The 14437-nt window shown below is 49.9% G+C and overlaps 1 protein-coding gene across 1 annotated transcript; it reads right to left on the bottom strand.

Annotated features, from left to right (window-relative positions):
* Nucleotides 1-773: 773 nt before the first annotated feature.
* LOC115645085 (zinc finger protein 595-like) lies at nucleotides 774-14151 on the bottom strand. Its single transcript, XM_030549486.1, has 5 exons — nucleotides 14072-14151; nucleotides 6736-6862; nucleotides 2712-2828; nucleotides 1410-2305; nucleotides 774-1370 (listed from the first exon to the last, which is right to left on the bottom strand). Exons 1-5 carry the CDS (start codon nucleotides 14093-14095, stop codon nucleotides 885-887), a joined length of 1650 nt encoding a protein of 549 aa, XP_030405346.1. The 5' UTR covers nucleotides 14096-14151; the 3' UTR covers nucleotides 774-884.
* Between the last annotated feature and the right edge of the window lie 286 nt (nucleotides 14152-14437).

The following is a 14437-nucleotide window of genomic DNA, read 5'->3' as shown; positions in this document are numbered from 1 at the left end:
TTTCTGGAAGTCTCCCATCCCACAACTGGGGAAAGGAAAAGGATTCTGAGGTTCTAGCACGGATTGAAGGAGGACAGTGATGGGGAATAAGGGACTCCCTCTGACTTACTCTAACTATGTCTGTTGTTACAGAGGAGGAAATGACTTTTTTCCCTATCCCTGCCCTGTTCCTGCTCTTTGTTATAGTTCAATATATTTTAAGTGTGGAAAACAATAATAAAAATATCTGCTCTCCAGCACAACCTGAAGCAACATCAGAACAACTGGGAATGAAACAATTTGTTCCCCAAGGGAGAACTCGATGACTAACAATTGCTTTGAAATGGGGGAACAGGATAACCCTGATGCTCAGGGTTAGTTTAGACTAGGAAAAGTGATGGAGTTTAGGTCAGGTCAAGGGGAAAGCTAATGCCAACCACTGCACCTGGGCTGCATCTGCACTACAACTTTTTACATTAAGATCACTAACTTGAGCAGTTAACGCCATGTACAGTCCTAGTGGATGGAAGGCACAGGTAGTTTTTGCCTCAGTGTACCTTGCTGGGATCAAACCTCTCTCCCCAACTTGGAGCTCATGAACATTCCTGGCTGGAGGGATACACACTCCTATGACTCAGAAGGAAAGGAGTTGATAGAAAAGATCTTAGGACTGAACCCAAAGAAGGCTGATCTGCAAAAGGCAGAAGACGGCAACTTATCTGGTGGAGCTGAGACACCACGGTGAAGACGATGCAAAAATCACTTTGCGGGAATTAGCTAATGTGATTTTTAAAAAAAAAAAAAATTCATTTTTGCCAACCCTAGTCAAGGGATTTATTACAATTCTCTCTGCTGTGCATTTTCTGATGTCTAATGAGCCTTGAGCACTGATTGAAGCTTTGCCCTCACTCTGAGCATGTGTAGGGCATCTCCCTTGTGTGGATTCTACGATGTGTGTTCAGGGTACAGCTCCGATTGAAGCTTTGCCCGCACTCAGCGCATGTGTAGGGCGTCTCTCCCGTGTGGATTCTACGATGCGTGTTCAGGGTAGAGCTCTGACTGAAGCTTTTCCCACACTCAGTGCACGTGTACGGCGTCTCTCCCGTGTGGATTATCTGATGTATGATAAGGAGTGAGCTCCGACTAAAGCTTTTCCCGCACTCAGCGCATGTGTAGGGCGTCTCTCCTGTGTGGATTCTACGATGCGTGTTCAGGGTAGAGCTCCGATTGAAGCTTTTCCCACACTCAGTGCACGTGTACGGCGTCTCTCCCGTGTGGATTCTCTGATGTATGATAAGGAGTGAGCTCCGACTAAAGCTTTTCCCGCACTCAGAGCATGTGTAGGGCGTCTCTCCTGTGTGGATTCTCTGATGTGTGATAAGGCTTGAGTGCTGACTGAAGCTTTTCCCGCACTCAGAGCATGTGTAGGGCGTCTCTCCTGTGTGGATTCTCTGATGCGTGATAAGGTTTGAACGCTGACTGAAGCTTTTCTTACACTCAGAGCATGTGTAGGGCGTCTCTCCTGTGTGGATTCTACGATGTCTGACAAGGGTAGAGCTCCGACTGAAGCTTTGCCCGCACTCAGAGCATGTGTAGGGCATCTCCCTTGTGTGGATTCTACGATGTGTGTTCAGGGTAAACCTCCGATTGAAGCTTTTCCCACACTCAGTGCACGTGTAAGGCGTCTCTCCTGTGTGGATTCTCTGATGTCTGATAAGGTTTGAGCTCCGACTAAAGCTTTTCCCGCACTCTGAGCATGAGTAGGGCGTCTCTCTTGTGTGGATTCTCCGATGTCCGATAAGGTGTGAGCACCAACGAAAGCTTTTTCCACACTCAGCGCATGTGTAGGGCTTCTCTCCTGTGTGGATTCTACGATGGGCATTCAGGGTAGAGCTCCAATTAAAGCTTTTCCCACACTCAGTGCACGTATAAGGCGTCTCTCCAGTGTGGATTCTCTGATGTCGGATAAGGTGTGAGCTCTGACTGAAGCTTTTCCCACACTCAGTACACGTATAAGGCGTCTCTCCCCTGTGGATTCTACGATGTCTGACAAGGGTAGAGCTCCGACTGAAGCTTTTCCCACACTCATGGCACCTGTAGCGTGTCTCTTCCAAGTTGATTCTGCCACTTGTTATAAGGTCTGAGAGGCTACTAAAGTTTCCCTCTGGCCTCCCCTGAGTCTCACAGGCTTTTGGTTTTTCTGGGAGTGCACAACTCCTGGAAACATTCTCTTTGGATCTTCCTGATAACATTCCATGTGCTTCTCTTCGCTCAGCATCTTCCTGACGGGGTTTCTCCTCCTCATTCTCACTCACCATCCCATCACCTGATGGGAGACAGAGAGAATCCTAACAGGTCACTACCTGCACCGGAAAGAAAGAAAATCTCAGAGAGAGGAATGGAAAAAGGGATGAACAATCCAAAATATGTGTGGAAGAGATCAAACCTATCAGGAGCTGATTTTCCCCAAAACCTTCCCCAGAGGAGAGAGGAAGGGATCAGTTTTGGTCTGCATCTCACGAGAACACTCAGAGGAAAGTGAGATCGCGGAGCGACCTGCTGCCAGTTGTCAGTCAGAATAGGAGGGAAGCCATGAGTCACATCTGCCATTATGATTCCACATCTGCAGGGAACAATCCTGAACTTGGAGAGCTCACAGGGTCTTTGTAGGGCATCCCAAATGTTTCCTGCATTCCCACACAGTTGTTGAGTTGGTTTAACCAAGTCCTCACCTGTGCAGGCAGCTCTTGGAAGCACTTCTTTCTCAGAGCCACGGAGGTCTGGAACCCACGGCTCTTCCCCTCGTTCCACCTGGGAGATCACATCAGGTTTGGAAACTGGAAACCCTACTGCAGGCAAAGAAAACCAGGGAGGTCAGTAGAATTTCTGGGATACTTGTCACAAAGAATAGTCCATGGTTTTAACCCCCAGCTCATTGTTAAGCAGTAACATCCCAAGGCCAGCTTCCTTGGTTCAAAGAGGCAGGAGAGTTATTATGATTATAAATCATATTCATTACATTAGTGCTAAGCAGCAACTAACATTGGGTCCCCATTGTGTTAGGACAAATACAAACACAGAATAGTAGATGACCCATGCCCTGAAGAATTTACAATCTAAATACACAAGACAGGCACAGAATGGGATAAGGGACAGAACCCACTGTTAGAATAGAGATATTCAGGCCTGCCTGTAAAGCCTATAGTTTAAGAACTTAGGGGTATTTTTATCACTTACCTACTTACAGGAGTATGAAAACAAAGAATCAAAATCACTGTCTGTATTTGTAATAGCCTTCTCTTGCTGTGACAGTCTGAGGCCTTGTCCTTAGGCTAAGACCTTTGGCTAAGCAGCAGGGGCAGCCATAAGCTTGGAAGCAAAGGGTCACATCCCAAACCAGTCACACTGAAATAAGGTGCTATTGGACTGTTAGGAAGATGATCCTGTCCTGATAGTGCCCAGCACTACCAGATAAAGAAACAGATCTTAAGATGGTTAAAGAAAACTTAGTTTGATAGCAGCCTGGTTTGGCAAGAAATCACTACTCAATGCTTGTGGTTGTGAAACTCTCATTTTTGTATTCTTTTATCTTTATGGCCACCGCTTTACAATGTTAATCAGTCTGGTTCTCTAATTGTTTTTGTCTGCTGCATAATTAATTTTGCTAGGTGTAAGTTAATTAGGTAGTGGGATACAGTTGGTTAGAGAATTATGTTTCAATGTGTTAGGATTGGTTAATTAAATTTCAGTACAATGATTGGTTAAGCAAAGGTATAGCCGAGAATATTACTGTATGAACTGAGTCAAACAGGAGGGGGAACAGGAACAGGGAATGGGGAAACAGGGCAAATGCTCTGAGGCATCAGAGCTCATAGACTCATAGATTCTAGGGTCAGAAGGGACCCATGTGATCATCTAGTCTGACCTCCTGCACAAAGCAGGCCACAGAACCCTATCCATCCACATCTATAACAAACCCCTAACCTATGCCTGAGTTATTGAAGTCTTCAAATTGTGGTTTGAAGACCTCAAGCTGCAGAGAATCCACCAGTAAGTGACCCATGGCCCACGCTGCAGAGGAAGGCGAAAATCCTCCTGGGCCTCTACCAATCTGCCCCGGAGGAAAATTCCTTCCCGACCCCAAATATGGCAATTAGCTAAACCCTGAGCATGTGGGCAAGACTCACCAGCCAGCACTCAGGAAAGAATTCTCTGCAGTAACTCAGATCCAATCCCATCCAACATCCCATCATCGACCACTGGGCATACTTATCTGCTGATAATCAAAGATTGATTGCCAAAATTAGGCTATCCCATCATACCATCCCTTCCATAAACTTATCAAGCTTAATCTTAAAGCCAGATATGTCTTTTGCCCCCACTACTCCCCTTGGAAGGCTGTTCCAGAACTTCACTCCTCTAATGGTTAGAAACCTTCGTCTAATTTCAAGTCTAAACTTCCTAGTGTCCAGTTTATACCCATTTGTTCTTGTGTCTACATTGGTACTAAGCTTAAATAATTCCTCTCCCTCCCTAATATTAATCCCTCTGATATATTTATAAAGAGCAATCATATCCCCCTCAGCCTTCTTTTGGCTAGACTAAACAAGCCAAGCTCTTTGAGTCTCCTTTCATATGACAGGTTTTCCATTCCTCGGATCATTCTAGTAGCCCGTCTCTGAACCTGTTCCAGTTTGAATTCATCCTTCTTAAACATGGGAGACCAGAACTGCACACAGTATTCCAGGTGGGGTCTCACCAGTGCCTTATATAACAGTACTAACACCTTCTTATCTTTGCTAGAAATACCTCACCTGATGCATCCTAAAACCGCATTAGCTTTTTTAACGGCCATATCACATTGGTGGCTCATAGTCATCCTGTGATCTACCAATACCCCAAGGTCCTTCTCCTCCTCTCTTGCTTCCAACTGATGCGTCCCCAATGTATATCTTATCTTCTTATTATTAATCCCTAAGTGCATGACCTTGCACTTTTCACTATTAAATTTCATCCTATTACTATTACTCCAGTTTACAAGGTCATCCAGATCTTCCTGTATGATATCCTGGTCCTTCTCCGTGTTAGCAATACCCCCCAGCTTCGTGTCATCCGCAAACTTTATTAGCACATTCCCACTTTTTGTGCCAAGGTCAGTAATAAAAAGGTTAAATAAGATTGGTCCAAAAACCGATCCTTGAGGAACTCCACTAGTAACCTCCTTCCAGCTGGTAAGGGGGACACGAGGAAAATGCTCTGCGGTGTCAGAGCGGATAAGAGGGACACACCACCGAAGACCTCAGGTCTCCTGAATCCTCTGGGAAGCCCTGGGTGACAGTCATTCTCTTGTCTCTGTTGGGTATTAGATTGATGTAGGTTACTCCCAGCGAGTCCTAAATGACCCATTCATATTACCCCATGACAGCTACGTAACAAAACACCTCACGTCTCCTGCTCTTTATAATCATAGCAATACCAATCACAGCAGGAAACTGAGGTGTGTATTGGCATCATACAAGTATCACCCAAAGTCCCACCTCTATCTCAGACACACTGTTCACAGCCCCTGGAGAGAAAGCAAAGCACAGGAACTGGACGTTAGTCCAGCAAAAACAGTGGAGGACAAGCTGCAATCCCCACACACTGGTCAAAAAGGAGAGGCATGTGGGTCCCTATCCATAGAGGGGGCTGGCTAGAGGTCTGATACCTGAGGGGCCATTCCTTGAGCAGACCATGGAGGCAGGTCAAAGGCTTAGGTACCCCGACCTGTGACATTGCAAAAGCACATTTTGGGAATTAGGAAATCTAGTGACTCAGGTGAAATGGGAGGAAGAATTAAACTCCCGCAGTGTGAGGAGAAGGCTGGGCAATTAAACGCTAAACATTCAGGAGCAACAGCCTCTAATTCTTCTGGAAAAGGAGAAAGTAAGAAACAAGAACTGGGCTACGCAACCTCAGGAGGGACAGGCTCAAAGATCCAAGGAGCCTAGAGGGAAGACAGCTTGTGGCTGCTGTAGATGGGGAGAGGGCGGATAAGACTCTCTCCAAACTCTCACTCTTCGTAAAATCAGGGCAGGGTCAAGATCTATGAGCTAGTGTCACATCTTCTGGGCAATTTTATACTTGCTAGAGGTAAGATGTCATGATCAGAGTATTGCTTATTAGCTTGGAACATGCGTGGAGGCAAAGAGGTGAGCATAAAGAAATGGGTTATTAAGGGCAGGTCGACACTACAGCCGGGACTGACGCTCTGAGATCGATCTAGCCGTGGTCGATTTAGTGATACGATTTAGTAAACGTAGCCTAAGCTTGCTACAGTTCAGGGCCTTATATTAAGTTGAGGCTTTGCGAGAGTGGTTATGCTGAAGTCTAGGATTTACCTGAGGTTTGGGTAGGGATTCAGGGTTAAAGGTCTGGGATCCCCCACAGCTCTAGATCCCCAAACCTCTCCTCCCTCTCAATGACCCACCCAGCCCACTTCCTGGGTGCCCTTCCTCCACACTCCCCTGTTTCTTCCCATTACTCGCAGCCGGCACCACCTCCTGGCGCCTTGGGAGCTTCTTGTGTTCCCTCCTCGACTCTCATTACCTCCTCCCTCCCTCCCTGCTGCCTGCTAGTGTATGGGAGATAAGGAAAAAAAGGGGGGCAAAGAAACTTGTCAAAACTTGAATGATGAATAAAGGTATAAAGTTATTACTGCTCAGGTTCTTTAGAGACCCCACAGCTTCTAATAACCCAGGGGACAGGACTCCTTACCCAGCGAGGTCACCGTCTCATAGTTCTCCTGCATGACTTCCCTGTAGAGGGCTCTCTGAACAGGGTCCAGAAGAGCCCATTCCTCCCTAGTGAAATACACAGACACCTCCTCAAAAGTCACCAGATCCTGAAAGAACAAGAGTCCAACACTCAGGACCTGCTGCCCCACTCACAACCCCACTATTCACGGAACAGCAGCACCAGGGAAATAGAAGCTCCAGGAGGCACATGTTCACAGAGTCCCACCCCACCTTGCCTAGAGCAGCCAGGAGGAAGAGAGAACCTTTGTGTCTCCTGTGACGAACCGGGAAAGTTCTTAATGGTTTCTCTGAGCACTGTGTTGGTGCCTCAGTGTCCCCATGGCAGTTCTTAAGTATCTGGCAGAGCAAAGGGCCAGTGCACCTAAATGCCTGACACTCTGTCTCCTAGCAACTGATGGCCTGGGCCCCTTCTCTGCAAAGGTGCCGGCTGAAGCTATTGGAGACAAAGGAATCAGGTGACCTCCTGGCCCAAGAAACGGGCTGGACAGAGAGGAGGGGCTGGGAGGGGTTGTTAGTCTGGAGCTGGCTGGGGTCAAGGGTGGAGAGCAGACCTGGGGGTCTGGCTCACTGCCCCCCAGAATGGACCCAGCCAAGGGGTCTGGTTCGCTGTATCTACAAGCTCTGTTTTAGACCCTGTTCCTGTCATCAAATAAACCTCTGTTTTACTGGCTGGCTGAGAGTCACTTCTGACTGCAAAGTGGGGGTCCAGAACCCGGTGGCTTCCCCAGGACCCCGCTGGGGTGGACTAGCTATGGGAAGCACACGGAGGGGCAGAGAATGCTGAATGCTCCAAGGAGAGACCCAGGAGGTGAAGCTGTGTGAGCTTCATGCTCTGAACAAGTCTGCTCCAAGGGAGAGGAGGCTCCCCAAAGTCCTGACTGGCTTGGTGAGGAGCAGTTCCAGAGCATCGCCCGGGGACTCTGTGACAATTGGTGGCAGAGGTGGGATGTACTGCACCCCATGAATGGCGCTGCTTGCAGTAAGTGACTGGGGAGCAGTAAAACAAAGGAGGGATAATGAGGACCAGGCGTGCTGAAGGCTCAGAGAGGGATGGTTTCAGGAGGCACTTAACCTCTGGGAGTGTGTGACCAGCGAGAAGGACTGTTTGAATAACGGGGTCCCCCTGAGGACTGCAGCGAGCAGTCTCAGGGGCGGAGGAGCTTGCCACTCAACCCTGGGAGAGAGAAGGATTTTTCAGTAGCAGGGTTCCCCTGGGGATTGCAGGAGCAGTCCCAGGGGCGGAGGAGTCTGCAGCTCGACCCTGGCAAAGAGGTGGTAATCACGAGAAGGGCTGGCACACCAGGGGTTCTTCCCGGAAACCATGGGGGAGCCAAGAGCACACAGGCCTGTGAGTCCTGAGCCACTTGGGAACGGTGAAGTGATGGCCTATCACCATCTCCTTAAGAAGGACCTTGTGATCCTGTGCACAAAGAAAGGGTTATGCATGGGGAAATTCACCAAGGTACAGTTAATCGTGCAGTTGGAGAAAAAGGACCGCTCTGAGGAGCAGATTCCTGGCCCAGATGGGGCTACGAGAGAATCTGAGAGCAACTGGAGCATCAGTCAGGCATCCCCGGGAGTCTGGTCCCCAATCAGACGAGGGTCTTCACGATTGGGTTCCCCATCAGAAAACTGAAGATGGATGGGATGGAAGCAGAGTCCAAGAGAGCGAAAGGACCGTGAAAGAGAGCAAGAGCCCAAAAAAAAGCTGCAGGAAAAGCAGCAGCAGCATGGACTGGTAATGGTGAAGCAGAGAGACATAGGGGGCTGCCCAGGGGTCAGTGGAAAAACACGCCTGCAGGGGCAAAACCCTGGAACAAAGAGAACTGTGGTGGTGCAGCCCCAGATGCTAAGGGACTGTGGGACCTGGGTAAAGATCCCTGGGGTGAAGCCCCTCGCCCTGCCTACGGCCCAGATCCCTGAGCAGACCCAGAAGGGGTTGGGCTGGCTGGTAGTTGGGGTTCTCCAGGATATCGGCTTGGAGGCCCTGTTGGGGGGTGACTGTCTCCCATGGGACAGGATCCAGGCCCCGCTCCTGTAACGGCCGAGGGTTTGAATTCAAATCCAGGAAACCAATTGGCTAGGACGAAAATGGTCAGTGAAAATGCAAATGACCTGGCTGGCAGGGGGGAGGAGCTGCTGGGCTCAGAATACCTGCCTACCTATAACCAGCCCCCTGGGGCTGAGTGGGAGGGAGAGATGCTCCCCGCTCCCCTGCACACCGGAGAGGGGGCTCACGCTGGCTCTGATGCTGTGACCAGAGCAGAGAGCTCCCTGCCTGCCCCCACTGGGACAGCAAGGGCAGCGCTGAGCACGGGGGGAGCTGAGATCCTAGCTGAGTGGGGGGACACCTGGGCAGGGCAGGTCAGCTGCCAAACAGGTTTGCCTGGTCCAGACGTGCTGCTGGGAAGTAATTACACAGCAGGGAGGGAGCTACCAGGGACAGGGCTCAGGGGGGCTGTAACCCCAGGCCCAGCCAGTGAGAGGGAGCAGGTCCCACTCCCTGCCCCAGCTGTTAAATCCAAGACCGAGCTGCAGAAGGATCTCTCCTTGGAGAAGCTGAAAAAACTTGGTGGGCACAGCACTGCAAACCCCCTTGGGGAAGGCTGCAGGGACAGAGTCCTGCAGGAGAAGGGATTCCTGTACCGGAAATGGGTTCCCCAAGGGGAAGTAGAACTGGGGGGAATCGGGAGACAGCTGGTGGTGCCCCAGGAATCCACAGGGTTCTTCCCTTCGAGCTGCTGGATGGGAGGAGAGTGAGGGGACCCCTGAACCTGAAGAGGGAGGATTGGATAAAAAAGGGGGAAGACCTCCGGGGGGATCTCTTCCCTGAGGTGGGAGACAATCTCCCCATCAGGTGTTCCCCGTTCAAAGTCACTGGGAAAGCAGCCCAGAACCTGGAGAGAGAGGTCAGGGACATGCTGGCTTTAGATGGGATCCAGCCATTTTACAGCCCGTGGGCCTCACCCGCGGGGCTGATCCCCAAGCGAGACAGAATGATCTGGTTTTATGGGGGCTATCAGAAGCTTAAAGCCATCACAGTGTCTAATGCCGACCCCATGCCTAGGCCTGGGAAGACTCTAGACAAGCTAAAAGGAATGAAGAACTTGGCCCTGGCAGACACTAATAACGTACATCTTTAGCTAGACCTGGAAGGAACAGGTGTCCCAGGTGAAGAGGGGGCTGGGCTGCCTCAAGGAGGTGGGACTAACAGTAAAAGCTGAAAAGTGCAAGGGGGGACGGCAAAGGTGTTGTGTCTGGGCCACAAAGTGGGAAGCGGCTGCCCAAGCCCAGAGCTGGCAAAGCCCAGAATGGGGGCTCTTAACCAAGGGAGCCCAAATCACAAACCAAAGGGCTGGGAAAAGACCCAATCCCAGCTTAAACCCAGGAGTACTGGGGTGGCAAAGGATGTGGGCTGCATAAACCTTCCCACATGCGGTCTGCAAATGCCATCAAGCACACCCAACCTAAGGGAGGGCGTGAAACTGGACTGTCCTGGTGTAACTCACACCAAAAGATGGGAGAAATGCTGGGGCATCCATGGGAACCTTGGTGGGTTCGAACTTCCCCAAGTCACTGGCTGGAGTGACCTCGCTCAGTTCGGTCTCGAAGGGGGGAGAGATGTGACGAACTGGGAGAGTTCTTAATGGTTTCTCTGAGTACTGTGTTGGTGCCTCAGTGTCCCCATGGCAGTTCTTAAGTATCTGGCAGAGCAAAGGGCCAGTGCACCTAAATGCCTGACACTCTGTCTCCTAGTAACTAATGGCCTGGGCCCCTCCTCTGCAAAGGTACCAGCTGAAGGTGTTGGAGACAAAGGAATCAGGTGACCTCCTGGCCCGGGAAAGGGGCTGGCAGAGAGGAGTGGCTGGGAGGGGTTGTTAGTCTGGAGCTGGCTGGGGTCAAGGGTGGAAGACAGAGCTGGGAGTCTGGCTCACTGCCCCCCAGAATGGACCCAGCCAAGGGGTCCGGTTCGCTGTATCTACAAGCTCTGTTTTAGACCCTGTTCCTGTCATCAAATAAACCTCTGTTTTTCTGGCTGGCTAAGAGTCACGTCTGACAGACGGAAGCAGGGTCATCACATTTATCACATAGCTACTAGTCAGGGCTTAATATAGGAGATGGGGCTGTCTCTGGAGCCTGCTGGTAGCTCCCTGGTAGGAATTCCAACACTCTCCAAATAAAATATATGGAAGAAAGGGGAACTCAATAGTAAAGAATAGAAGTTAGAAGGTCAGAATTGTAGAAAGTTGGCAAGGGAAGCTATCAGAAATCAATGATCAACCAATGAAAATAAGAAGGAAGTTTTTAAAAGGACAAAATTAATCCTAACAATGGTCCAGATAACTAGAGTTTTGAAAGACCTGCTGGAGGAGCATGGTGGACTGTTAATGTTGATTTTAATTAGGACTTGGAACACGTGGGAAATTCCAGAAGGCTGGAATAAAGCTAATGCTGTGCCAATATTTAAAAAGTATAAAAAAGATGACGCAGCTAATTACAAGTGTGTCAGTCTGAAATCGATACTGGGCAAGAGAATGGAGCAGCCGATACTGGATTTCATTAAGAAAGAAAGGAGAGTAATATAATTAGTACCCATTAAAAAGGTTTAGACACAAGAGATCCTATCAAACTAACTGGATATCCTTATTGGATGAGATCAAAAGTTTACTTGCAGCTAATAGTCCTGATGTAATATATGTAGGCACATGAGTTGGTTCAGCACAATATTTTGACTAGAAAGATACAAAATACACAGGGCATACATTAAATAGATTAAAAACTGGGATTTTAAATAGGGAACCATGGTCGAGTGGATTTCTTTCTAGCGGTTCCCGCAAGGATTGGATCTTGGCCCTGTGCTATTTAACATTCTTATCAATGACCTGGAAGAGAATATAAAATCACCACCAATAAAGTTTGCAGTTGCCACAAAGACTGGGGGTGGGGGTAACTAACGAAGTGTCAGGAAGTTCAGGTTTCAGCACTGGGAGTCTGGGAAGTTGTCCCAGCCCTGGCTGGAGGGTTATTTCCTGTTCCACAAAGAGGGAAAGTTTCATTCCCAAAGCCTGTGCCTTGAAATTAGAACCTATCTGACACTACAGCCTATATTCAACATAGTGGCAGGATTATAATATGATTAGGACATGACTCATTTTGTACAAAATGAGTCATGTGTGGTGTCACTGGAAAAGTTATGATTTGCTGAATATGATTATCCTACCTGTGTGCACGGATCATGTTTGTAGCTGAAGTTATGGATATTGACTCTGTATCTGTCTTTCAAATGTGCTTACACTGGGTTAACAGCCACAAGGAGCCTTTCAGGTACAACAATGACGAAGCCAGACAGTGTTCATGGCTCATCAACAAAGACAATAAACTGTGGAAGAGCTTTGCCCTCCTGTAAACGTTTCAGCCAGCATAGCAGTCATGGCTACTGTGACTCAGCAGGGCATGCTAGGGCATATGACCAGACCACATGACAATCAACTTCATTTTGGTACCTGTATTTTTCCACAAACTGGACTGGGAACTGAGTTTAGAACAAAGGGTTCCTGTCATATGGAAAAGCTACATAAGGTGGGGTGTGACATCATCTCAAGGCCTCATTCCCTGCACAAGAGAACTCCTGGAAACACCTGAGGAACAAAGATTAAACTGGAGGAAGTATTGGTCCCAGTGCAAAGGGATTTCTAGCTTGTGTATAGAAACTTGGTGGACTGCTTGTATCATCAGTCAGGGTGAGAAACTGCTAATTCAAATTCTATCCAGATAGTATGTTAGGCTTGGTTTGAGCTTTTGGTTATTTGCTAAGTAATCTGCTTTGATCTGTTTGCTAACACTTATCGCTGGGAAATTGGCTGTTGTCTTCTCTCTCTCTCCTTGGGTGGCTTAGGTAAAGCACTCAGGTAGCTTACTTGGCTGCATGGCGCCACCTGCTGTCGTGTTGGGTGATAACAGGCCCTGGAAAGGCTGGCTGAATCTCTAGCAAAGCAGTGTGAGAAGGGCCAGCCCAGCTTGAGGGTTAGAGAGCACAGTGGTTCCCAGAAGTCCCCCAGACTGCACCCTGGGGTGACAACCCATCACACCCTGGAGTACACAATTCTCAGCAGGTTTGTCCTGGGTTAGGGGTTGTTATAAAATTGGATGGGTGGGGTTCTGTGGCCTGCCTTGTGCAGGAGGTCAGACTATATGATCATATTGGTCCCTTCTGACCTATGAGTCTATGAGTCACATCCTGTTCCCTCTCTTTCTCCACCCAAGATATTTCCTGCCTCCCACCACCTCTAGCAGATCCCATCAGTGGTGAGCTCCAGCCGGTTTGCATGAACTGGTTGTTAAATTTAGAAGACTTTTTAGAACAGGTTGTTCCAGGACAACTGGTTCTAAAAAAGCTTTTAAATTTAACAAAGGCTCAGGCAGTTGCCCACTCGGCCCCCGGCCCCACCTCACACCCCCCCTCCTCTGAATGCTCCACTCTCCTTCTCCTCCCCTTCCCCTGCTTCCCGCGAATCAAATGTTCGCGGGAAGCCTGAAAGAAGCAGCAGGCAGGTAACCCAGGCCGGGGGGGTGGGGGAACGGCACGCGTGGCTCAGTCTGGTTCCAGCCGAGCGCCCCAGCCGGGTCCCGTCTAAGCACACCTGGCTCGGGCTGGTCCTGGCCGAGCGGCTCCGACCCGGCCCAGCTCAGGCCCCGCAGCACCGGTCCCGGCCGAGCGGCTCCAGCCCAGCTTGGGGAGTTGGGTCCTGCGGCGCCAGTCGCGGTCCGAGGAGAGCGGTCCCAGTCCTGGCCTCAGGCAGTGTGGTAAGGGGGCAGGGAGCAGGAAGGGGGTGTTTGGTGGGTTGTGGGCACGTGGATAGGGGTCAGGGCGGTCAGAGAGCAGGGAACAAGGGAATTGAATGGGGGCAAGTGTCCCAGGGGGCAGTCAGGAAGGAGCAGGGGTTGGATGAGGTGGTGGGGGGCAGTCAGGGACAGAGAGAAGGGGTGGTTGGATGGGGCAGAGGTTCTGAGGGGGCATCAAGAATGAGAGGAGGGGTTTGATGGGGCGGCAGGGGGCAGTCAGGGGACAGGGAAGGGGGGGATAGGTCAGAGGTACCCAGGGTGTGTGTCAAGGAACACGGGGGGTTGGAAGGGGCATGACCCCCGGGGGGGGGCATGAGCCCCTTGTGAGGTGAGGAGGAAGGAACCTGTTGTTAATATTTTGGCAGCTCATCACTGGCTCCCACCCTCCCATACATTTACTGCTTCTCTCCCTAAAAGCAGAACCCACCACCAGCTCCCTGAGAATCCCTTACCTGAGCCAGCTCCATTGCAACCATTGCCTTCCCCCTGGGAGGATGAGATGATCTGGAGCAAAACGTGGACGTTATTCTGTAGCCTGCCAGGGTGAGAAGGGCAATGTGAGAGCATTCACACAGGGTTTCTGTCCTTTCCACATGTCGATTCCCCCCAGGATTTTCCCTGCTAATGGACATTCTAGGTTCTGCCACATTGGGAAGCACAGAGTGACCTTAATCCAGTACAGATCTAGCCCCCTCCTACCAGGGTGTAATCCTCTGACACATGGTGAAACCCTCCCAGTAGCAGAGTCTCTCTGTTACACTTCTCAAGTTTGCGGGCGATACCAAGCTGGGAGGGGTTCCAAGGACTTTGGCGGATAG

This window comes from Gopherus evgoodei, chromosome 2, assembly GCF_007399415.2.
Source record: "Gopherus evgoodei ecotype Sinaloan lineage chromosome 2, rGopEvg1_v1.p, whole genome shotgun sequence".
NCBI lineage: Eukaryota > Metazoa > Chordata > Testudines > Testudinidae > Gopherus > Gopherus evgoodei.
The sequence above is the reverse complement of the archived record's forward strand: the minus strand, read 5'-3'. Positions and strand labels throughout refer to the sequence as shown.